At 41.1% G+C, this 26,057-nt stretch overlaps 1 protein-coding gene across 1 annotated transcript; it reads left to right on the plus strand.

The window, feature by feature from the left end:
• The first annotated feature begins 21 nt into the window (after nt 1-21).
• TKT (transketolase) lies at nt 22-25,011 on the plus strand. The gene is made up of 14 exons (XM_075432641.1): nt 22-294; nt 5,473-5,590; nt 7,191-7,304; nt 7,994-8,091; nt 9,743-9,934; nt 10,783-10,901; nt 12,621-12,814; nt 13,398-13,562; nt 14,839-14,995; nt 17,604-17,734; nt 19,076-19,159; nt 19,337-19,430; nt 21,115-21,237; nt 24,705-25,011. The coding sequence occupies exons 1-14, from the start codon at nt 188-190 to the stop codon at nt 24,890-24,892; spliced, it is 1,884 nt and encodes a 627-aa protein (XP_075288756.1). The 5' UTR covers nt 22-187; the 3' UTR covers nt 24,893-25,011.
• Nucleotides 25,012-26,057: the final 1,046 nt, after the last annotated feature.

Raw genomic sequence — 26,057 nt, forward strand, 5'->3', positions numbered from 1 at the left:
TGCGGGCGGCCCCGGCGCTGAGCGCGGCCCGGCCCGGCGCAGGCGGGAGGCGGGGCGGCCGCCCTCTCTCTCTGTCTCTCCGTTCTCACCGCACGGCCCGGCCGAGGCGCGCCGCCCTCCCTACCCAGCCCCAAGTGCCACCGCCGCCCGAGCCCCGCTGCCGCCGCGGCCCTCCTGCTTCGCCCCCATGGAGGATTACCACAAGCCCGACCAGCAGACCCTACAGGCCCTGAAGGACACGGCCAACCGGCTCCGCATCAGCTCCATCAAGGCCACGACGGCGGCCGGCTCCGGGTGAGTGAGGCAGGCGGGCTGCGCCCTAGCCCTGGCCGCAGACCGACCGCCGCGGGTGCGCGGTGCCGGCCGCTCCGGCGATCCGCGCTCCCGCATCCTGGCTTCTGGTCCGGTCGGCTTGGGGGGGGGGGGGGGGGCGCTGGGAAGTGGCTGTGCCAGGCTCCCGCTGCCCGGGAACAGGCCGGCGTCTCCCGAGGGCAGACTCCCCCCCTCGTCCTGTGCTTCCTGCCCACTGTGCGGAGCACCGGGCGGGCGGGGCTGCCAGGGGCCGGTCCGCGCCTCCCGCCGGCTGAGGCGGCCGCGGGGCGGGACCCGCACTGCGCGGGGATGCGGGTGGGGAGCCCTAACGCGGGGTGGGCGGCGGTCACGGCCGAGACCCCCTGGCGCTCGGGGGCTTCGCGCGGAGCTGCCTGGCGTGGGGGTGCCACATCTGGAAATGGCGTCCGCGGGCGAGGTGCGGGGCTCCCGCGGCCAAAGGCGGCCCGGCGCGGGGCAGCAGCCGCCCCGCCGCGGGCCGCGCTGGTGTTGTGACTGCGGAGAGAGGCCGGGAATGCTAAGTTGATGCAGGACTGAAAACCAAAGAATTTGTGCCTGAGGCGCAAGCGGTTTCTTTTTCATTTCGTGCCCGTCAGTTGGAACTAATTCTGCACAGAATTTCAAGTGAGCGCAAACGGGATTATCTGTGAAATGCCCGCGGTCTCGAATGGGCGGTTTATTCAGGCCTCTGGACAGGATTTAGCGTGGGCTCTGATGTGTGCAGATTCCAGCGTTATCCTTCCTTTGATCGTGCTTTACCTATGGAAAAAAAATCTCTGCAAGCAATCCGCTTTTGCTCATGTAAAATTAAAGCCATTTTTTCTGCTTGAATAAGATATTTGAGTGCTTCCATACAGAGTGCTGGCCTCTTTTTTTTTTTTTTTTTAATATCACATCTTGTTGCAATTTCCTCCTTTGGACCTCTTTGAAACTGGATGTTTAAAAAAAAAAATTGAAGGAATCCTTTGGATGCTGAGGTTTGTGTGGAGAAAGGTGGTGTATGAAGTATTTCAAAGCTGCTTTGAATTGCCTTACGCTTTCTACCCTGTGTCTGGCGTGGGCTACCTCACATGGCGCTCTCAAAGCGTACTGCAACTGAACTTTACTCGTTCGCTTTGTATACAGCGAATGAAAATGCTGCTGTGGTTCTTCCTGTAAAATGGAGCGTTGGGGCACGGGAAGCTCTCAGCTAGCCATAGCAGCGTGTTTTTACAAAGCCATAGCTAGTTTGGTCTAGTCTGGAGACAGAAGTACTGGATATCCAACAATTGCTTTTTTAATTCTTGATTTGTTTCAAAGCTACAATGTATGGGCAGTATTCCACAAGCCTGTGTAAGGTTGTAGGTAAGAAAAATTGTGCTAAATCTACTTAGCAGAACTTGGGCTTCGGTTTTGAGAACATAGTGTGTATTTGAAACAGGCCATAGAGATGTATGGTATCAGTTGTCCTATCTGCATATAAAATTATTTCTCTGTTTTGTCTGATGTGCTATTAAAGAATAAGGATCTTGCTACAGCCTTTGCTTCGCTTCTGTGATCCATGAAATTCAATAGTAAAACTATTCTTCCCATACTGATGAAGAAACAGTAAAAGTAGTTTTTCCTCAGGCTTTTTATTCCTGGATCATGTATGCTAAAGTACCAAGTAATTCTTGAAAAAGGCATTTCATTAATCACTCTAGCTTATTCTAGCACTAGAGTTGTATGGAGCCTGAAATTATTACACAACCTGATAATGAGCAGATTATGAAAGATGGGCTCTGGAGGGAAGATTCTGTTGACAAGTCATATATTTTCTTAATTAATAAGATTTGGTTACCAAGATGATGATGTAGTAATGTGCCTAAGAGAAAAAGACATTCCGAGTCTGTTGTGGTGTTAGGCAAATCACAAAGAATGTAGAAAGATGTTTGAATGCAAGTTAAATTTAAATAGAAGCTTACAGTTAAAAAAAAAAGTCATGTTTGCATTGACTTTGTAAGGAAATTTGTGTTTGTTAAAGGTGTTGTTTTTAAAACTGAAGGAAATACTTGCAATAAAAGCACTTCAAACAAAACAGGACCTGTGTACTTCTTTCAAGGAAGTAATTTCTGTAAACTGTGGCATATATTGCAACACAAGCGGTTCCATGACACACCAGTTCCTGCAGTCTTTACATGTAAAGAAAGTACAGCCTTGGTCTGGACAAGAGCTGAAAGATCAGGTAGTCTGATCTTGAAGATGCTTGAACGTGTCACTGAGTACTTTACCAGCTGTAGTGGAAAAATTCAGTGAACTGGAAAAGCATTTTGTGCTTAAAAAGCCTTAGGTGGGGAAAAAATTTGATTAAGTTAATTGTAAAGACTGAACATACTTGGGTGTGGAAGAAGGGGTCTTTTTGTTTTTTAGGTACGTAGTGAAGACACTTTCATCATAACTGGTAGTCCCTTTTGTAGCTGATGATAAATTTCTGCAGTTTTGAAAGAGTGCCTGGCTTCCTAGAATTAGATGGTTAAATTCTTAAAAGTGGAAGTTGCAAGAGTTTCTTAAGAGGCAGTTAAATTTCATAACATGTGGAATGATTGCTTGTTGCAGGTTATTTTCTCCTTCAATTTTCTAGCTTTTGTCTTTCACTCAGTATTCCGTTTTAATGTTCCACCACTATTCTTTTTAGTTGAAATGTGTAGACCCGTGTAGACAGAGCTAAGACAAATTGATGCAGAGTAATTAAAAAAACCCCACAAAATTACATTGGAGTAATTATTTTACTCTTGATTTGTGTGGATCCAGGATTTCAGTGTTCTAATGTATTTTGGTTTGGTTTCCTACTGAAGGGATTTATTTCAGCGTTAAGGCAGTTCTTCAGTAGAAGCTATCTGGCAGAGAAGGATGTTAATTGGACCACCACCAGAAAGTTCTAGGTTGTTTCTCAGTCAGGAACAAAACATGGAAGATTGTGTGAGAATAGTGTAGATGTCTTGCTGTGTTTTTTTTCCTGCCCTTCTACAAGTAATCCAAATACACTTTGCTAGGCTAAACAGGGAATTATTTTAACAAAACTTACTATAAAAGTATGAGGTAATAGAAGACCAGTAGATTTAGTTAAGATGGCTATATTTAAAGAAAATTGTATAGTTGATTTTAGAATTGTTTCTGGTGTCCGATATGTAGCTAATGGGTAATTTATGTTAGTAGGAAATCATATGATTAACCGTTAGTTTTAATAAGAATTTTTTTTCCCCCAATTTTCAGGTAATTTATTAAATTTTTCTACCTTTTTTTTTATTTCCACGCGCTACCATTTTAGGTTGTTTAAAACTTTTTTTACCAAGACCAGGAGTTCATAGAAGTATGGTTAAGTATAAAGTTAATAAAATTAAAGGAATGAAAGCTTTAAACAAGCATGTAAGGCTTATTGATTAACTCAAATATATAAATATTTACTAATATGTTTGAACCATGGTTTTAAGCTAATTCTTTTGGTTCCCTGTGTGTGAGTACTTACTAAGGGATGGACACTAACCGTAATTCATATTTTGCTAGTGTTTTGCATGTTTTTATTCTCTTATTACAGCACTATTGGGGATGATGGGAGGGAAGGTTTATTACTACCAGAAGAGAATATTCTGCTTAAAGTTCGAGTGAAAGTGTTGTCTAATCCTAACATGCATGGTAAATGTACATGTGGGAAACGATATGTGACACTTTCATAGTAAATTTGTCCTGTTTTACAAGTAGGGTCAAATATTTTAAGAGTATCGTGTTGAAGATGAAAAAATAAATGTTGGTAGAAGAGAAAGTGAGATGAGATTGCAAGATATTTTCAAAGCTGGTGCAGTTTTCTGCAGCCATAACCTTCTTACTGTTCATCATTCGCTTTCCTGTACTTTGGTAGCAACCACTGATGTCAAGAATGATCCTGTTTATACCAGTAAAATCTGAAAAATGCTACTTCCCACACTTGGTAGGGGTTTTTAAAGAGTCTCCTTACCCCTTTTAAGCTTTGTCTCAAGTGAAAAGCCAAGGCTGATACACCTAATGGCCAAGTAGTGCCATTCTTTCAAGATGCATAACAGCTACAGTGATCACTATTTAAATTACAGTAATGTAGATAAATAAAATAATTGCATACCCTTCTATTACACTTCAAATGAAATATATACCTTGTTCAGGAATAACTCAGTATTTGCCGCTTGGAAAAACCCTTTTTTATGTAACTTTATATTTTCTTGTTGGTACTATATGGCATTGTTGCTTCAGAAATGGGCCTGTGTATTTCTAAAGCAAGTTATAGTTGAAGTATTAATTTTTGCTGCTGTTGAAAATTGTTGCAAAAGTCATCCCAGATACTTGCTTGATAAACCAACTAGTTCAATATTTTAAACTGATATAGATTTAAATGTAGAAAATGTTGGTTCGTCTCTTAGCCAAAGATTAAGCAAATTCATATTTCACAATGTGTATCTGGGTGTTTACTGGAGACAGTAAATTTTTGTGCCCAGTTTCAGTAGAAGATGAAATACAAGAATTGTATTATTTATTGCCTTCTTTAGAAATCAGAATTTCAGTTCCATCAGCTCTAACATGGTAAAATGAAATTAAATGGTACTTAAGATATAGAGTTCTAAATGTTCCAGAGCTTTCTGCAAAAGTTAATTTTGCGTTACCAATCCGTGCCTGTGCAATGGGGCCTGAACAAGTCATGATGCCACGCTTTTAATTCCTTCGCTCAGTGAGTGGCTAAAGTACTGTGGAAAGCTGTCTTTGTTTCCTCTGCATCAGCATGAATTTCTGCTGCCAGATAAATCAGTAGAGCATGATTTCAGGCACAGGGTCATACTGCTTCGCGTGCCTCTCAGTCGCCGATTAAGGTGGTGTCCCTTGGCATGAAGAAGAACAGAGAGCTCTAAAAGATAGGTCTTTGAGCTGTCACCAGCGTCTATCTTTCAACGTCCACTTTAGCTAGATAAGAAGGCTCCCTTTGTCTCAAGATACAACTAATTGGCATTGGGGTAATGGTAGATGGGATGGGTTATCAAAAACACTTAAGACTATGTATTTTAATGCTGAGGAGTAGGGGACTGGTAAAGTGATATTTTTAAAATGTGGTCCTGAGCAAACAATAATGAGAAATGGTAATCTTGGGTCTCTCTTGACTTGTAGGCACCCTACGTCATGTTGCAGTGCAGCAGAGATTATGTCTGTGCTGTTTTTCCATACCATGAGGTACAAAGTGCAAGATCCCAGGAACGCCAGCAATGACCGGTTTGTTCTTTCAAAGGTAAAATTGTAACTGTTATGCTATACTGTTGCAGTCTCCTATTAAAAAGCTGTCAGTCCGTAAATTCAATTGACTTGTCTTCCTTGACTTATGCATAGTTATGCTTGCATCTACACAGAAGTCTATTGGAAATATTTGAGAACTTGGAATTTGACTATTTCAGAAAGACATAAGCTGGTTAAGTTGTAGCATAACTCAAAACTGATTAAAAATGTCTCTATAATGTGTCTTGATAAGTCTTAACTTCACTATGTTAAGTTGTTCCAATATTAAATAATAAAAGTTATTATCATGTCTATAAAATCTATCAAGGAATATTAAAGTATGTTTTATTTTGGCATAACCAATTTTCTGATGAGTAAGTCACAGTTAGCTTTTGTGCTCTACTTGTTAAATGCAGCCATGCTGTTATGCCTGCAGTCACATCACAATGTGCACTAATTACTGTCAGCTTTTCAGGGAGCGTTATATGAAACAGTTATGGTAGATTCGTGGGTAGTTTGCATTCCTACTGTGCCAGTATGGTATTAAAGTCAGTGCTAATTCTGAAGTCACTGTGGTTCAGAAAAACACATAAAACCACAATCTGGACTGGCCATTAGTGTTTCTGCCCCCATTTGCCTTGTGCCCTTGCAAACCGCAGGGACATTTTGATCATATGACATAAAGGCAGTTGGGGGGCCTTCAGAAAACATAATGATGTAAAAAATGGGATATGTACTCCAGTGAGGCACGTTCCATCTTTGAGTCAGAGTTCCTCTCATGGTGGCTTACAGTAGTGCTGCATAGCTGATGGTGTATGTCCTTGCATTGGATAGGACTGTTGCCACTTCTGGTTGCTAGTCTGACATAAGTAATTGGATGAAAAGCAAGTAGCTAATGCTGAGGTGGTAAAGCAGTAAGAGAGTCGCTTTGCCATGTTTGCTTTACCTCTCTTTAATCAGAGTTTACGCCCAGAATTGCTAAATGGCTTTAAACCTCTGCATGCTTTTTTGACTCCTAATGAGAAAGATGACTACTGCTACTTTGCAGTTGTCCAGCTGCACCTGCCTGCAAGGATCTGAGTGGATAAAGCTTAAAATTTTGCCTGTTACCCCTCGCTGCATCTTACTTTGAATACATATGTATTGAAGAGGTTCTAATGGCGTAACACTTGCTCATCCATCTGCTTACTGGTTTAGTGAACAGTGCTCTGTTCTTGAAACTGGTACCAAAGCAAATTGAATCAAGAGGTTTTTTTATTTGGATAGCAAAACTACTTCTTGGAGTTGGACCTGCATGGCTGAGAGAGACCTTCTTTCCCTGCCGCGCGCGCGCGTGTGCGTGTGTGTGTGTGTGGACATCCTAAATAGCTCTCAGGAGTGCTGCATTCTTTCTGTCTTAACTGTCGTCAGCTATCTGGGATGCTCTGAGCAGGGCATGGGGGACATGGAAAGAAGCATCAGTGTGAGTGTTGCATTGTAAAAGTGTTTTGTAACTCGATCCTTTTTTAGTGGACGTAAGAACCTGATTCCAGGGTTTGTGAGCTTTGTAGAATTTTGCCTTGATACTAGGATATTGTGAAACTTGTGCTTTGCTTAAAATTTATGTTTCTTTCTAGGGTCATGCAGCACCAATTTTATATTCTGTTTGGGCAGAGGCTGGCTTTCTACAAGAAGCAGAATTACTGAACTTGAGGAAAATTGATTCTGTCTTAGAAGGACACCCAGTACCAGTGAGTGCTCATAACCTTTGATGTAAGATGGTGTTTTCTGTAAAACAAGAAGTGCATGCATTTTGCAGCAATTCTTGATTGCCGACTACAGTACAGGGAAAGATAAAGACTTACAAAAAGGATGATGATATTTATGGATTCACAACTACATCAATGTCTGCATTTGAATAAGTGTGGAAAAAGTTACCTTTATTGTTGTAGTAAAATTCTCCTACAGTCCTGTATGTCATTCTTTTCTGTTTTAAAAAGGTTTATATAAAGTTCCAGCATGGCTTTTCTCATCCTTGAAGAAGCTTTGAGATATTTCAATAGTTTGTATCCAGTTAGGTAATTTCATTGGTCTTTCCATTCCCAGCTGGTCTTTCCATTCCCAGCCAGTTGTTTCAATTGATTCTTTTTTTTATGTAAAATCATCAGTTCTTAACTGTTGCCATCCCAGGCATAGCTGAGAAATTCCTGGGCCTTAGGTACCATTCCGTCTCAGAGAGCCTAGTTAGTTTGTGACAGTGGTCATCAAGGTACATGCATTGCAAGGAAAGAAGGGGAACAGGGCAAGATTTGGAGGGACTTGCACTGTATTGTTATGGCTGAGAAGCTGAATTTTGATGTATGTTGAACCATCTCCTAGCACTGGGATTTTGTTCCTCTGTTTCTTAACTGTAAAATAATTGTTGTGGTTTTATTCTCAGAGGCAGGCATTCACTGATGTGGCTACTGGATCCCTTGGACAGGGTCTTGGTGCTGCATGTGGAATGGCATACACTGGCAAATTCTTCGACAGAGCCAGGTAATTCCACCTTCATATTTCATGAATATGGGCATTCAGTGGAAATATTTTGTGAAAAGAAGTTATATTCTTGTCTCAGGGGAAAAAAAACCTCCTTTATTCTGTTCTCCGTTCCTAAATCTAACTTCAAATTCAGGTTTTAAATGATAGATTACTAGCCTGATAGTTACAAGGCCATTGACAGTGAAACTACCAAGGATTTAAAGATTAGCAAGAATTAGTGCATATGTGTGTTCCTTTTGTAACCTCACACCATTGCAAGGTGATGTTCCTGAACAGAGAAGGCAGTAAGTTGTTGGAGCAGCCTCTAATTTCCAGAGAGTAATTGGTAGCCATTTTGAGCCTGGTGTGTCTCCCCTTAGAAGGACAACGAAAACTAGAGATGTGTCTGTTCGAAGTCAGATGGCAAATAATGGAGTTTCTAGATAAGAAACTGTTACGGTCAATAATAGCACCATTGAATCACAAAGTAGGGCTTCAAAATGTTATCAGAAAGCCATTCTACTCCATAGAGACAAAAATGACTGCTTCTGCCATTTGTTTTGTGGACAAGAAAAGTAGATGTCTAAAGGCAAATCTGTATGAGGAGGAAAATAGCCTGATGTAGTTGATGTATTTTATGTGACAGTTCTAGTACATTCGAGCATAGGCTGCCTGGTTAATGTATCCTACACTTCACTAACTTGAAATAATTTCTGTGAAAGATGACTTGCTGAGTTTAATTGAGTTTAGCAGATGCTACGTGTGGAAAAAAGCTAACCAATGCTTACATGACAGAAGAAAAAGGTGGTCTTGCATGCAGTACTGGGGAGCAGCTTATGTGGAAGGAGTTTGGATTTAGCTGAAGGCAGGTGGGATTCGGATCAAAAGTCTGTTATAGCTTAATGGCTAGTAAAAAAAAATTGCTAACAGCCATCTTGATTATTTTGTTTTAAAATTATATATTTGATTTTTAAATTTCAATAGGTAATAAACATTTTATAAAGCTTTGTCATCCAGAAAAAGAGAGTGGTAATAAAAGAAAAATATAGTGTCTGAATCCTGCAGAGATCAGGCAGTACTCCTGCTGAGTTTTACCTAAATAAAAAGCTTCAGTCTTTGGAGAAATAGTCTGCAAAGTGCTATCATGCTGGTTATCTCTTTCCCTGAATTCTGAATTCAGTTATGCAACAAATAACATGCTTTAATCCGTAGTTGAGTTCATCTCTGATTTATAGTTTCCTGAAATCAAATTATTGGTCATCCTTCCAGAGAGCATATGGTAGGAATGAGGAAGCAGACAGTAACTTTCATGCGTTATTAGTGATCTTGCTGAGTCACAGTGACAGTGTTTAATGGGCCTCTTCATTCAAGCCTTCCAGTAGGAGGCCTAAGACCTGATTTTTTTGAGACAAATTTTTGAAAAGGAGTACAGTATTTCTTATCTTTTTTTTTTCATCTGTAACGCTCAAATGTATTTGAATTTAATTTGTCTAAGCTTATGTAAGGTTATCTGAGGTGAATACATTGAGCAATGGGAGTTGAGTTTGGTATAGAAAAGTCCTAATTATGAATTGTTAAGAGGGGCTTTGCTTTTGATTCAATTGTGCTTACACATCAAAGCTGGTGTGTTTGTTTTTTGTTTTTTGGGGTTTTTTCCCCCTTCTTCTAGCTATCGAGTGTATTGTCTGCTTGGAGATGGAGAGTTATCTGAAGGCTCTGTTTGGGAGGCAATGGCCTTTGCTGGGCTTTACAAGCTTGATAATCTCGTTGCTATATTTGATGTTAACCGCCTTGGACAAAGTGACCCTGCCCCTCTGCAGCATCATGTTGAAATTTACCAGAAACGCTGTGAAGCCTTTGGGTAAGTGATTGATTGGAAAAAAACTCAGTATAGTCTCCCATTTGAAACTGGATGTTTTATTTGCTTTTGAGGATTTTTCAAATGAGCTTTCAGCTCTTAAAGGATACCATCACCAAGAAAGATGGTCTTTCATAACACCTGATGTTGGTTGTCTTTATTTGTACAGCAGAAATATTAAAAGTGGCAGAACTTTTGTTCAGAGGAAAAATAAAAGGACTGATTACTCAGATAAATTTGTTAAGAGGATCTTAAAGCAGTTTTTATCACATTAAATACAGATTTTATAACTGCTTGTGTGACCAAATGTGCTGTCATAGCATGTAGATCAAAAAAAGGGCATGGAAACCATTACTCATAAGAGAATTCTTTGTATATTGGCAGCTTGCATTTAGTTTAGAATTTTATATTTCTATGTAGGTGCAAAAATCTGTGGCAAAAAAACTCTGTTAGATACAAGTAGTGGCCATGCAAATTGTGACGGAGCATTTTTGTTATTTTAATCAACTTTCATTGTAAATTCTTTAATTGATTTCTAGATGTTTGAGTTGCTCTTTTGATTAAAAATGACCATTATGTCTGAAGAAATCTAGGATAACTTAGTTACCTGTGGGCTGTGGATTTTGCTAGTAGCTGTTAATCCCTCTGTGACTTCTTTTGCATTATAAAAATGGGACTATGATATTTTATGATCTCAAATGAATGCTAGTTCATGTTTGTAGTGTACTTTGGGTCACTTAAAAAGACACTGCATTGGAATGAAGTTAGTATTTGTTATTATTGTCGCTAACTACCAGAAAGTGTCACATGCTAAAACCCTTTAGAAACGGTTGATCTGTTTGCGTTCTTAGCTGGCATGCTATCATCGTTGATGGACACAGTGTGGAGGAACTTTGCAAAGCCTTTGGCCAGGCCAAACATCAGCCAACGGCTATCATTGCAAAGACTTTTAAAGGCAGAGGCATATCAGGTAATAAAACATCTATTGCTTTGCATCTGTGTGTGCATAATAATATGTACATAGTGCTGCAATAAAGGTGCAATCATTAAAAAAACCCAGAAGTTTAACGTTTCATACATTAGAAAAAGGTTGGTATCCTGTCAGCTTTTTGACTTGATCATACTACCATACAATCTGAAAACTCAGAACTTCACCCTATTGGTTTTTTCCTTTGTTGCCGTTTCTTATGGAGGGCATTAAATTGACACATCACTGGAAGCAAACAAAGATGTGGCTCTCAGTTCTTCACATTATCCAGCCAGGTGCGCTTCCATGTTGACTGGGCTTTTACAGATCCCCAGTTGCAGAGTGCAATTTCCTCTGCTGTCAGCTGTACTTGAGTTGTTACTCTTTAAAAAGACTTTTCTAGTCTGGAAGATGGCTGGGGACGAGGGGGAACATTGAACCGTGTGACTGGATCTTGAAAATTGCCCTAGCAAAAGAAGGCAACCTTCTTGACTTACTCTTGATCCCTAGACTCACAGAGACTACTCTGAGACAGAGAAGCGAGCAATTTTGTCTCAAAAGTTCCATGCTCCCTGTGTTGCAAATACCTGTGTCTGTTTGTTACCAGCCATGCAGTAAAAATGCATAGAAAACGAGAAGGGATGCTGCATTTACAGTTTTAACAAAGCTGCATGAGATGTGGTACTTAAGCATACTACAGGTTATTTCATATGATCTGACGTGTAATTCATTGAGATACAGGATACAGTAGTCCACAGAAATTATTTCATAGGTGAGCAGCAGTTTGAATTTTGGAGTTCATGATGCCTCTGAGATCCTTTTGTAGTTTTCACGTGGTGTGAAACTTACCTAAATGTCATTGTCTAGGAGACAGATGTGTACCTACACATTTGAGCAACAGCATGCAGAAAGTCTTTCAAACTCTTTATGCTTCTCAACAGCATTAGTGCCAAGAAAATGATTTTGGTTATTGCAAGTGACATGTATGCTAGCTGACTGAGTGTTGTATCCATAGAACGGAGTAAATACATATTCAGTGTGTCAGGGGTTGCCGTGATTCTTTTCAGCTACAGCTTTTAGCAGCACTCTGAGTTTGCCTTTCTGACCAGGCGGATATTAATAACAAGACTGAATATCTTCATTCCTTTTCACTGAATAAGCAGCCAAAATTCATTATTTTTAGTGACTTACTCAGTGAAAAGCAGCATATCAGCCAGAGAGGTAATTTTGCTGTTAGTGCTGGGTGCACAAAGAGAAGAGTCATCAGAAGCTATTAAAATAAAGCTGTAAAACTTCAGGTCTTGTTTGAATTAGACAGCTTGGTTAGCTGTTGTTTGAAAATTTAGCTGAGTTTATTTAGGCCTAACTGTTGAAATGTTATGTTAACTGTTCACACTGATTTACTGTTTACTTCTTGCCACACTTATGGACCAGGTCTTTAGGTCAATTTAAAAACAATTTCAGTTGACAGCACTGGAATTTTGTCACTACTTTGGAATATATGGCATTTGACTATTTCTCTTCTGTATGTAAACATGTCTGTCTTAATGCAATTGAATACTATTGTAATTGTTTACAGTGGGAATAATAAGGAAGTTCTTCCTCGGAAGACTATACTACCCTGTCATATTCCACTACACTTTTATCTGAGTAAAATCTGCAGCTGAAAACTTAAATAGTTCATACGTTTTTCTTATTGGTAATGTAATTTTACATACGCAGGTGTTGAAGATAAGGACAGCTGGCATGGAAAACCCCTTCCAAAAAACATGGCTGAACAAGTCATTCAGGAAATAGATGACAAAATCCAAAATAAGAAAAAGCTTTCTCCAGCCCTCCCAGAAGAAGATGCACCTGTAGTAAATATTAGAAATATTAAGATGCCATCTCCACCAACTTACAAAGTGGGAGAAAAGGTACTCCCTTCCTTTTTCACTGTTTGTCAGATATCTACAAGTGTGAGACTGTTTAATGGGTGGCAGGAGGGTTTCTGTTATCAGTTGCCAAAATTTCAACTACCCACCTCCTCTCTCCTATTTTGAGTACCCTGGTAAACACCTACTTCTGTGGTGTGGCACACAGACATTCAGCTCACAGGGTATTGGAAGGATATATTAAAATATAAAGACTCAAATATTCTTCTTAATTTTGTGATCGTTATCAATTATTGAAACTGTTTTATGTGTAGTTAAAATTAAAGAAACTCCACGAGGTTCAGTTAATTTCCATGACTGCAAACTAGTCCTAGCTGGATTAGTAGGGAGTTGCTGATTTCAGCACGTGTGTCCTGATGCTTCACCTTATTTTTATTTTTTTGTCTACTATTCTGTGCGTCACTGTTCTCATATGTACTTTTGATACTGCTAGCATTTAAAATATTTTTGGTTGTGTTTCATTTTGTTTTTAATTGTATGTGCATGCGCTCATGGAAAAATAAGAAAATGAAAACCAAAAGCTTCTAGAAGTTATAACAGTACTGCTATATTTTTCTTTTCCTAGTGGGCTACGCGCAAAGCTTACGGTGTTGCACTTGCAAAACTGGGCCATGCTAATGATCGAGTGATTGCTTTGGATGGGGACACAAAGAACTCCACCTTCTCAGAGCTTTTTAAGAAAGAACATCCTAGTCGCTACATTGAATGCTACATTGCTGAACAGAACATGGTAACTGGTCTCTTGGGTTTATGAAATACTGGTATTACACAGCAGTATCTGAGACCATTCAGTCTCAGTCTTTGGAGAGTGGGGTTTAATACGTGCTTTTTACATGTGTATTCATGGATATTTAATTTGACTTGCTCACTTCTTAGGGAGAAACTAGGCTGTGGCAAAAGCTTACAAATATAATACAACAGGAGTGCTTCTAATAATTCCTTCCTAAATCCCCCTTTTTTCTTTTAATTTTTGTGGTCATATTGTCTGCATTTCAGCAGAACACAAGGAGATGATGACATGTGAACAGTAGCAATACTTTCCACTATGTGATTTGTAGAGATTTAACTCAGAAGACTTTTTAGGGGTTTTTGGTCTTCACAGGAAATGGAATGTCACAATGTGACAATGAGTACAATGTGACAATGAGTTCTATACTAGACTTGGCTATAAAGATGAGGACAGAGAAGCAATTAATCGTTTTAGCCTGATGAGAATTGTAGAGAAAGGACAAAAATTATTTGATAATTCATCTGTTTGAGTCTTCAGTTACCACCTGTATGGTTTCACTGAAGCAAATGAAATTGGAGACACAAATTCAGGCAGACATTTGTTGTTTTCTTTAATGATTTATAACCAAAGAACCCATGGACCATCTCTTGCAAATTTTATACTAGGACAGTTTCATGAGCCGGAGTCAGGCATTTTGGATTTACATCAGCTTAGGAGAAATTTGCCATGTAGAGCAGACCAGTTTGTGTGTGAAATAAATGTATGGGGTAATTGTAGCAATAAACAATTTAAGGATTTTGTTCTAATTTCCATCTTGATGAAGAAGGGCCCTTTTAGTAAATAACAGTCCAAATAACACAGGTAAATACATTCCCACTTAGTAATGATAATTTTTGTCTGCTGGAGATAGTAAAACCACGTCCTTTGGACTGAAAGTGTAAGCCTTTAATCCAGGAAAAGAAAGGGGGGATGGATAAGTCTTAAAACTCTTGTGTATGGCTGCTTAGAGCAGATGAAGAGAAGAAGCTGCCAGTAAGGATCAACAATAATAGCTAGTAGGTGAGGCAAGGAGTAGAAGGGATGCTGGAAAATAGATACTGGGGGAGCAAGTGGCCTTCTGTCTTTTCTGAAAAGGCCAACAATTAGGAGCAGACTTTTTAATCAGCATCAAGAGCTTCTTGCTAAAGTTTTACAGTAGGAAGTCGCACAGATGATCTCTTGGAAACAAATCATAAATGAGGAATTCACTGTTCCTGTACAATCTTCCTCTTTTCAGGTGAGCATTGCAGTTGGTTGTGCCACTCGTGACAGAACTGTTGCTTTTGCCAGCACCTTTGCTACCTTCTTCACACGAGCGTTTGACCAGATCCGTATGGCTGCCATCTCTGAGAGTAACATCAATCTCTGTGGGTCACACTGTGGTGTTTCTATTGGTAAGGGCAGCCTTGGCTTATTTATCAGCAGTTGCCATCCATTTAGTGTTAAGTGTCTAGCAGTCAAGCTGATAGACATTCATACTTGAAACGCTACTAGGTATTTATAGGAGAAAAGAAGGGGAGAACTGACAGGGGTAGTAAATTAAGGCTATCTGCATACATCAGTTTTTCAGCTGATTTAATAGTTTTGGCTAGCAGTACGGTTTGGAGGAGGGTTGGGGTTTTTTTGTTTAAAGCAAAATAGGTAGTTTGACCTGTAGTATTGGTAAATCTCTATAAAGTTCTAAAGATACTTCATAAACCTGTGTAGTCTCATCTAGAATCTCAAGCTTAACTTGCAGCAATATAGAGTATGCTTTAGTAGCAAAGACTAAGTATAGTATATCAGATTATGGCTTGTGTGTGTCATTAAGGGAGGGATTCTATTGCAAGCCTCTTTTTAAAATCAGTCCTCCCACCTCATCGTAGTCTAGTTCAATCCAGTTTAAGTCTTTTAGCAAGCAGCAAAGGGTGTTGGTGGAAAAGCCAATTAGCTTTGGTCTTTGCTCATTTAAGAAGGTAACTCCTTTGGGTTACCTGAATTGTCTCCTAGAACTACACTTCCAAGTTTCAGTTTTCAGGACTTGAAATGTTCTGCTGGGAGCTGTGATTGTGAAGTGCGTACTTGGATTTATAAAGTTGTTTGAGTTACAAATCTGATTCAGGCCTCAACTCTGATTTTAAAAAAAGAATTTGAACCCAAAGTTTTGCAACCAGGTTGTAAAAGAAAGTAATTCAGAGAAACCCTTTAGCAGTTAGAAAATTCAATTTTAAATGGAAGGGTATGAATTAAGTGTACTTGCTATTAGAACTTTGGGCCTGCATGGAATTCGGAATCCTGACTGGATCTGTGGTGAAAATTGAAGTTTTATGTATGGAGTTCTAGGTACACCTGGGCCCAATAAATGTATGAGAAATAATTGTCATAGTGACCTTCTGAACGTGTACTAAGTTCACTCCCAGACCAATAGTTGCTGATGGACCAAAACTTCTAATGGAACTTTAAATATGTTTTCAAGGTCATAAGAGAATGATGGAAAATCTCTGTGTTCTCAGCTGAACATATAGGGAAAGAAATCATAGTGTACATGTGTCAAAAATATAAATATGAGTTGTTTAGACAACCAGTTTTATATTCTAGTAATTTTATACTGATCATATTAAGCACTCACTTTTTTTTTATTAAGCTATAAATGTAGATTTTGCAGATGTAATTGGTAGTTTCTGTCTTTTGATCTGTGTTACACTAAACCCACTTAAATCACGATTTTCATAAAGATGCACTTGGGGCTGAACTCAGCTTAGTGCTAGTCGATAAATTGCTGGTATCAGCTGTGAATGCTGGTATTATTGGCACCATATTAGCAAAAGTAGGGCAGGCATGAGTACTCTCTACCTTGGGCAAGATTCTGATTCAGGTACCTGTTAATTTTATTCTTTGCAATTTCACTTTTCTTCTATGTATACATTGTTTGGGTGCGTTTTAGGAAAGGAAGATGCCCACTGAGATGCCACGTATTCAGTCAGATTGCGTATAGATTGCGAAACTGTGATGTTGAGAACTTTTTTCATGTTATGACTGAAAGCCGAGACGCACTCTCTTCCTGGTTGATTCTTAACTTTATTCATAGCATATAGTGGCAGAGTTCAATGATTGATTTCTTTAACATGTTTCAAGTTCTTCAGAGTTTTGTGCTGCTCTTGTGAAAATACTCTCCTCCTTCCTCGTGAACTCATCCTTCTTGAGTAACAGGTAGTGGGTGCATGTGGGAAGGCTTATTGCCCTGCTTCTGCTCTGCAGGCTGTGACATGACTGGATTCAGAACTCTCTGCATGGTTAGTTTGCAACTGTGCCGTTCCCAAAGCACCGTTACATAAGGTCATTGGGGCCGGGGGGTGTTGTGGTGATTGTTTCTTTATGGAAGACCATGGCATCCAGCACATGTTCTCTGTAACAATTGCCGTAAGGCGCTTGAGTTGTTAAATTGACAACACGGATGCCTTATTGCTCTTTAAAAGACTTTTTATAGTACTGAAAAATACATACCCTTCGTTTAATCTTGAAGTGAGCCTAACAATTTGAGAGTAGTTTTACCAAGTGCACTCTCCCTTTCTGATGGAACACATGCAATTTTCCTTTCACATTTCCAGCAATTTAAATCTAGAGGAACACTATTGACAAGTATAAATTTTGCTTGTGCAGTCTCGGTACATGTAAATCTGAAGATGCTCAGATACCTTGTGACCCTCTTTCTGTATCGGTACCCTTCCTACTTTGGTTGTCTTCCTTTGTGTTGTTTTATTGTTATACTTTACTTTCTATTTGTTCTTTTTAACCCCAGTTCTCTTTCTTTTTAGTCTCTTTCTATCTTTATTTACTGGTTAGATGGTTCCAAGTTTCAGGAGAAGATGATTCTTTTCTCAAGCAGGTAGACTTGCATGTCCTGTGTGTGCCTGATTTTATACAAATTTTTTTTTTCTGGTTTACATTGAACCTCACTGCTGTATTGAGTGATTGTCAAAAACGTGCACTTACTTTTTTATAACCCTGGTTTAATTATTTTAGGTGAGGATGGGCCATCTCAGATGGGACTGGAGGATCTGTGCATGTTCCGGGCTGTTCCCAATGCCACTGTGTTTTACCCTAGCGATGCTGTAGCCACTGAAAAAGCAGTGGAAATAGCTGCCAACACCAAGGTTTGCATTGCAGTATTTCTGAGCCAGAGTGTTGTTGTTTTTGGGTTTTTTTTGGTACTACTTTTGTCGCTTCTGGCGTGTTTCTTGCATGTGTCTACCCACATAAATTCTTTCAAAGGCTCCAGTGTGGCAGTGGGATGTTTTCTTTGTGTGGAAAGATTGCAGACATTCTGTCCAAGCTAGTGCAGAATGAACAGTCTAGAATGCTGTGGGCCATATTTGGGGAGATGTAGTGACTGTAATTTGGGCCTAAATTGGCTCAGAAATAATGGCAAGTGTAACTCTTGTTGGTCTTGAACAAATTTACAGAAAGTAGTCTCCTATTGGGATATCTCTGGGGTCAAAATTGAAGCTGGATATGGAGAGACAAATTTATCTTGAGGAGTTTGATCAAGTGCCTTTATGTAGAAGTTCAGGAGTCATGTCCTCTGGGAGTCCAAGACAGTCTACATCTTTTGGAGATACTGAGAGCTGGTGCTTGTACCAGTTGACAGTCTCACTGGTCATCTTTTGCTCCTCTGTTGCCAGTGGTGGATTGCAGTTAAATTGGGCTGTGGCTGAAGATGACTAAGACTTCCAATGTGGCTGTGACAGAGTTTCTGATCTCTCTTACCCTCAGCTAATTTGACATAGTAATGGTCAAACATCATTGGTCGCATTGGGTTGGATTATCTCCTTGATTGGCACTTCTCTTGGTTGCCCTAGGAGTTTACCTTGAGAAAGAAGCAAATAATCTGAAAAAAAAATTCAGTCTTGCTAGTACAGCTTTTAAGTGAAGGAATGTAGAAATGTGGTATGTAACAAATGTGAAACAAGATGGGGGGGGTGCAGAAAGGGAAAGTTAGTGTGAGGGAGAGATTAGATTTAAGTACTGGTTTGTTACTTATATTGGAAGGGCATCTGAACATTAACTGATGGAAAGCATTTTTCCTTGCTTTCAGCTGAGCATTTCTTCTTTTGCTTTAAAGTCGCTAGAGTAAGATTTGCACATGTATGGCAAAGTTCTAAGATTCTAATTAGCTCAAGTAGGATTCACCATTTCCACGAGAAAACAAAAGAGAAATAAGGATCTTGGAATCATAAAGAAAATTACAGGTTATCAGCGTGCTCAAAGAAGAGGTTAACTGTATTGTAATGTCTGAAACAACCAGCTATTGAAAAAAGAATAATGGAAATGGGAGGAGGGAGGAGTTTACTGAGTAGAACCAGAGGTAACATAGAAGGATGAAAATCAGACAAACATAAAAAGTCATTTTGCTGTATTTTTTCGTAGGGTTTACAAACTAGAATGTCAACACCTTTCTGGTTTTGTAACTTATAACATGTTTACTTCGGAAACAGGGCATTTGTTTCATAAGAACTAGTCGTCCTGAAAATCCTGTCATTTACAACAACAATGAGGACTTCCATATTGGACAGGCAAAGGTAAATATTGCCCAGATAAATAGAATCAGAAAAAATATGCAGTTCCTCCTGTGAAAGCCTCTTTCCCTCTAAAGCATTCTAATGCCAAAGATTTGATCTTTTTAATAAAATCTCCAGAAATGTTAGAAATGTCAGTAAGATTTATTGTTAAAAATACATGGAAACATTTTCTTGCAGGTGGTTCTGAAGAGTAAGGATGACCAAGTGACTGTGATCGGAGCAGGAGTCACTCTGCATGAGGCTCTGGCTGCAGCAGAGCAGCTGAGAAAAGGTGATCAGATTATGGGACGTTTTTTTCCTTTTTTTGTCACTTAACACAGCAAAGAAATCAATACCACTCAGCCTAACTGCTCACCCTTTGTACTAGTAAACATTAATTAAAATGATACACACAGCTGGTCACCTGTTAAGCTGGTACAGTGCAATGACATCTGCCAATCTTGCCTACTTGAGTAGGTTTTAGTTAGCTTAGCACCATTAGTAGCCATGAAAATTGCCAAATTGATCAGATCAAAGCCTCCTTAGAATTGCTTCTCTGTCTGAAAGCACCCTGCAGGCAGAATCTTAGAGGAAGCGCATAAGAAGCAGGAGTGGTCCTTCCCTTGGCATGTTGCCTGGGTGGGCTAGGGAGCCAACAAAACAGAATGCAATCAGGCTGGGGCCAGTTAACAAAATACAGTTTGTCAGCCGAGCCACAGCAACTGTGTGTGCCCTTACACAATGCTGTTGATATGCAGTGCCTTTGTGTGGATATGGTTCACTGCTAACCAGGTTTTTTTGAATGAATATATCGGCTTTTAACTAGTGTGGGAGGCGATAATGCTATGATAGTGCTCAAATGCACAGACGTTTCACAGCAAATATAAAAATCCTTTAATGAAATAAGAAGAGAAAGAAACCATCAAAAATCCATCTATGAGTCAGTAGCCTATGCCCAGGAAGAGATTACAAATAGTAAGAGATAATACAATTAGTGCTGCCTGTGGCTTATGGGTAGCTTTGTATGCTGTATCTAGGTGTGCAGATACTTTGTCATGACGCTGAGCCATCAAGCTTGGGACATTTTGAAAGTTGTAATTTCAGAACTATTGTTATTTTTCCACATTTACCATGCTTTGCAATGCTCTGCTGATCTTGAAGTGTGAATAACCAGCTATGGAGAGATAATCCCTTAGTGTAGGGGCAGTGTCTAGTACCTAAAATACATGGACCACTAAAGAGCCTTCAGTCACAAAACTGTCAACAGAACATAGAGCTTCTTTATGTATGGTAAGAGATGACTCAGTGTTCAGCTAGCCAAGATCAGCCAAAACCTCATGTAATTTGCTATTCTTTATAAACAATCACCATTTGTACATAGCTTTAATAAGCAATCTTGGCCTGCCTTGTGATGACAGGAAAAATTCTGGTTTTGATGCCAAACTTAAGGGTGCTGCAATCAGGGCTGGAAAAGTTCAAGCAGGTGTACTTGGTAGGTGGGCAGCCTGCAATAAAGAATTCAGGACACCTACAGACCAAAGAAGGAGGAGGAAACTGTGCTTGACTTGGTAATAAAGGTAAAATAAAGGTGTGGGAAAGCAACTGTGATTGATAGTCTGAATAAGGATTTCCTGGTAACTAGATTCTGCCCTTATGTGTGGGAAGGCCAGTTAAGTTACTGTTTTGCTGATGGGCTGTCCTAGTCACCGTGAGTCACTTTTGCAAGGCTTTTCTGCCTCAGGAAGTTCGTCTGTGGAATGCATGGATATTTCTATTTCACAAGGTGCATAAAGAAAGAGTGCATACAAAAATCAGGGTTGTTTGGATTCTGTGGTAGACAAGCTGTGAGTACAGATACCTGGGAGTTAGACAGTTTTCATAATAGCTCTAAAAGATCACAGGGGCTGCCTGTACCACTTGCATTGTCTTATATTCTCCAAATTCATGTTGTAAATCATTTCACTCTATTTCTGCAGAAAAAATCTTCATCCGTGTGATTGATCCCTTCACTATAAAGCCCCTGGATAAGAAGACAATACTTGAAAATGCAAGAGCGACCAAGGGCAGAATCATCACTGTTGAGGACCATTACCATGAAGGTGAGCTGGGTCCAGGACGTCACAGCCCACACAGTTGTTCTCCAGTGGCTGGAAGCTCACAGCTTCTCCAAACCTGAGACAGAAGTATGGGATTTGGTGCTGTTCATAGAATCATAGAACCATAGAACGTTTTGGGTCGGAAGGGACCCCTAGAGGTCATCTAGTCCAACCCCCCCTGCAGCGAGCAGGGACACCGCTAACTAGATCAGGTTGCTCAGAGCCCTGTCCAACCTGGTCTTGAATGTTTCCAGGGATGGGGCCTCCACTACCTCTCTGGGCAACCCGTTCCAGTGTTTCACCATCCTCATTGTAAAGAATTTCTTCCTTATATCTAGCCTAAACCTACCCTGTTTTAATTTAAAACCATTACCCCTCGTCCTGTCACTGTTGTCTCTGCTAAAAAGATTGTCCCCATCTTTCCTATAGGCTGCCTTTAAGTACTGAAAGTGTTGTTCAGTTAAAGCAAAAGAGAAGTTTCAGCCTTTTTGATTGCTGTTCCGATTAGAAGATGACACTGAGGTTTGAAAGTTTCCAAAGATAATGGGTTAATCATGGCTGCTTTTCTAATTAACTTGCCCTTGAGTGCCCTTCTGTATGCTTGGTCCAAGTGAAATCTTGATTCATTTATACCCAGTGAAATTATAAATTCCTGCTGCGGTGCAGTGATTCTGCACAGAATGGTTGCAGAATGGCCTTACAGCAGCTGCTCTGCAGTTCATTAAATTGCAAGAGAGACCGTTGCTGTGCAGGTTTCATAAGTTTTCCCTATGTCCAAAAGCTTGATTTCAGATTTCCTGAAATCAGATGGATTTGACAGTTTCCGTGGTCACCCTGAGATAAATTCCTCTCTCTTTCTTCTCCACTGCTATAAAAGAGTAGATCAGGGCCTGTGAAGAGCCAGAGCACTTCACATCCTGACTGGACTCTTTTTTGTTCCTTCATTTCACCTGGTTACAGACTGCTTCAGGATCTGTTGCTGGTACACGGTAGTGTTCTTAAGCTAGGGTAGAAAGTGCTTGATGCATGCAAGAAGGAGTTTCTAAGATGATTCCCCAGTAAATCTTAAGATAACATGCTTCTCTGGAGAAGCAGAGCAGTCTCTATAACACTCCCCCAGATTCTGTGCCAGGATTTTATTTAGAATCATAGACTCATTTAGGTTGGTAAAGACCCTTAATACCATGGAGTCCAACCGTTAACCTGATACTGCAAAGTCCACCACTAACTCATGTCCCTGAGTGCCACATCTGCCTGTCTTTGAAATACCTCCAGGGATGGTGACCCCACCACTTCCCTGGGCAGCCTGTGCCAATGCTTGAGCATTCTTGCAGTAAAGAAATTTTTCCCAATATCCAATCTAAACCTCCCCTGACTCAACTTGAGGCCATTTCCTCTCGTCCTATTACTTGGTACATGGGAGAAGAGACCAACACCCACCTCACCACAACCTCCTTTAAGTTAGTTGTAGAGAGCGATAAGGTCTCCCCTCAGCCTCCTCTTCTCCAGACTAAACAATCCCAGTTCCCTCAGCCACTCCTCACAAGACTTGTTCTCCAGACCCTTCACCAGCTTTGCTGCTCTTCTCTGGACAGGCTCCAGCACTTTAATGTCCTTCTTGTAGTGAGGGGCCCAAAACTAAACACAGTATTCGAAGTGCGGCCTCTCCAGTGCCGAGTACAGGGGCACAATCACCTCCCTGCTCCTGCAGGCCACACTGTTCCTGATACAAGGCAGGATACCATTGGCCTTCTTGGCCACCTGGGCACACTGCTGGCTCATGTTCAGCCGGCTGTCGACCAGCACCCCCAGGTCCTTTTCCGCCGGGCAGGTTTCCAGCCACTCTTCCCCAAGCCTGTAGCATTGCATGGTGTGGTTGTGACCAAAGTGCAGGAGTTGGCACTTGGCCTTGTTGAACCTGATACAGCTGGCTTTGGCCCATCGATCCAGCCTGTCCAGATCCCGCTGCAGAGCCTTCCTACCCTCCAGCAGATAGACACTCCTGCCCAGCTTGGTGTCATCTGCAAACTCAGTGAGGGAGCACTTGATCCCCTCATCCAGATTGTTGACAAAGATATTAAGCAAAACTGGCCCCAAAACTGAGCCCTGGGGAGCACTGCTTGTGAGCGGCTGCCAACTGGAGTTAACTTCATAATCTGCTGCCGCTGCTCTCTGACATGCCTTGTTTGCACAGGTTTTCAGGGGCTTGCCTGTGCAAACATGTCCCGGGAAGATAACACCATATGCAAACAGAGAGCAGCTGTTGTGAATTGCATGTCAGGCTTGCTCCTCTTGGGGGGAGATGGAGAAATTTGCAGAGGGGCAGCTGTGAACTATGGCATTAGTAGATATTATAGATATCTACTAATAGAAATTAGTAGATAAGATAATATTGTCCTACTTTCAGGTGAAGCATCACTTTTGCCAGGTATCTGAAGTGATCTGGTATTACAATAAGTGCTGGTTACACCACACTTTTATTCCAGACTACGGATGGTGATAGCATCACTGACCCTCATCATTTTCTAGCTTATCTTTCAACTCTGGGCAAATATTTTACTGCAGATTTGCAAGATGGTAATATCATCACACTCTGAGGTGATAAACATGCGATTTACACTGGCGCATCTTTCTCTGTGTGATGCAGTCGAGGAAGGTCAAGTGTGCACACATCAGAAGCCTGAATGCATTGCAAGCCCACATCAGTCTGATCTTGTCAGCCACATCCATGGAGGTGTCTCTGGCTGGAAGCTAAGTTTGTTTATATCACACCATGCCCAGAGCTGTGGGAAGCCCTGTGCTCCTGGATACACCCTAACTGAAGTGCAGCACCAAGGTGTCTCCTGCCAGGTCTCAGAGCACGTGCTCTTGACACTAGTCCTGTGTTTTCTTCTTCCCTAGTACTCCCGCTCCCAGTGTCTCTCCTGCCACCACGCAGTTCCCCGCTGCATCCTTTGTCCCTGTGACTGATCATGATTCAGTCTGAGCTGAGCTCTAAGCAGAGGTTGTGATGAATGTATTGCATAACTCAGAGGGAGGTGTCTAGCGACGTGTACAGGCATTGTGAAAAGATGGAGCTCTTAAATGCTGTTGAGATTGGTGGGAATTAAGACTTTCAGTGCATTAAGTACATTTGTAAATACTCCTTAGTCTAAATACATTTTGAAACGTGGCTCTTGTTGGATGATGCTGAAGTGGTGAGCGCTTTCTCACAGTTCTGTGCCCTTTAGAGGTATATGTTTCTTACTGCCAGAAATGTCAGGCTGGTTGTCCTCAGAATGCCTTTGAAATAGGGAATTGTTTTCATTTTGCAAATGTGCAACTCAGACATATATTGTGATTGGTGTTTCTCATAAGCATGTGAATTGAGGATTTAACTTGCACGGGCGTTTGCATCAGATATACATGCAATCTATACGTTGCCTGTTGAAGCATATGGATGTATGTTGTGTTTGGCTTTTTTGTCATAGGTGGCATTGGAGAAGCAGTGTGCGCTGCAGTTGTGGGTGAGCCTGGCATCACAGTCAGTCGCTTGGCTGTATCTCATGTACCACGCAGCGGGAAGTCAGCTGAGCTTCTGAAGATGTTTGGCATTGATAAAGATGCCATTATGCAAGCTGTGAAGGCAGCAGTGTCCAAATCAAGAAATGCGGAGTAGTTTGAAGAATCTTGTACCGTGTTACAGAAAAGCAGTGTTCAGAGAAGTACTATAAGTTTAAGGCAGGCGCAAAGGTGCTTTATGTAGAGAGTTCTAATAAAAATACCAGCTTAAAAAACCTTCTGGTTGTTAATCTCTTTTTTCCTCTGGGGTTTTGTGCAGTGGGGTAACAACTGAATGTTTTCAGTCATTGAAAAACCTTCAGGTTATTTAACAATTTGTGGGCGGCAGCCCTTTTCCTGCCTGCTGTGTAGCAGGAGCATTTTGTGCTTTGCAGCTAAGCTTCCCTGCTGTGATCTCTAGTGGTGGAGTGGCTGGGTGTTCACTGAGGGTTTGAGCGGGCTGTGCTTCAGCAGGCAAATAGACATTGGGCATTGCAGCCCAGAGAGAATCGAGTAACTTCTGTTCAATGTTTGGTCCAGCTTACTGCTGAAGATTAAAATCCTGTCTTGAAGGGTGAAGGCAGGGTTCTTCCCTCGCTGCCAGAAGAGTTCCCTAGCCCCTCTTCTGGACAGAAGTGTTAGGCATTGGATAGTGCAAAGCAGGAACATGTGCTGCAGGAGGAGGGTGGCTAGTGCCTTTGCTTCAGTTCTTCCTCTCTGCGTTGCCCTCCAGCCATTTGAAACTGAAGATAAGAAGGAAGCACCCTATGTGCTGGGTACTGTCGAAGTGGAAGAGAGGTATCTAGGTTGGTCCTGGGGGACCAACAGTGGGAGGTGGAGGCCCAGCAGAGCCGTGGGAATGAGCAATGAGCCGTGGGAATGAGCGATGAGCCCTGGGCTCAGCAGGGACTTGCTGGACTGGAGAATGGCAGCTCAGTGAGCACAAACTCATTTGAAAAGGCTGAAACTCTTCATAGGAACTTGATTATTTTGGAGTGCTTCGCCAGTGCTGCAGCAAGGGTGATACGTGAGATCGGAATGAGAGCACTGCTGTTGGGCAAGAGGCAGGGATGTTTAAAATGCTAAAATGGACTCAGGAAGAAGGATCTGAAAGAACAGCGGGAAATTCCCAGATACCTAAGAGATGCAGCTGAACATGTAAGTTGCTTTTTTCTGTAGAATTGGCTCTTCTCATGTGAGCTGCTCTAAGTTGGGTGAGCTGTTCATCTCGCATGATGGATTCCACTGGGTGATTTTTGAATGTTTTGCTATTTTTAAATGTT

This window comes from Opisthocomus hoazin, chromosome 11, assembly GCF_030867145.1.
Source record: "Opisthocomus hoazin isolate bOpiHoa1 chromosome 11, bOpiHoa1.hap1, whole genome shotgun sequence".
Classification (NCBI taxonomy): Eukaryota; Metazoa; Chordata; class Aves; order Opisthocomiformes; family Opisthocomidae; genus Opisthocomus; species Opisthocomus hoazin.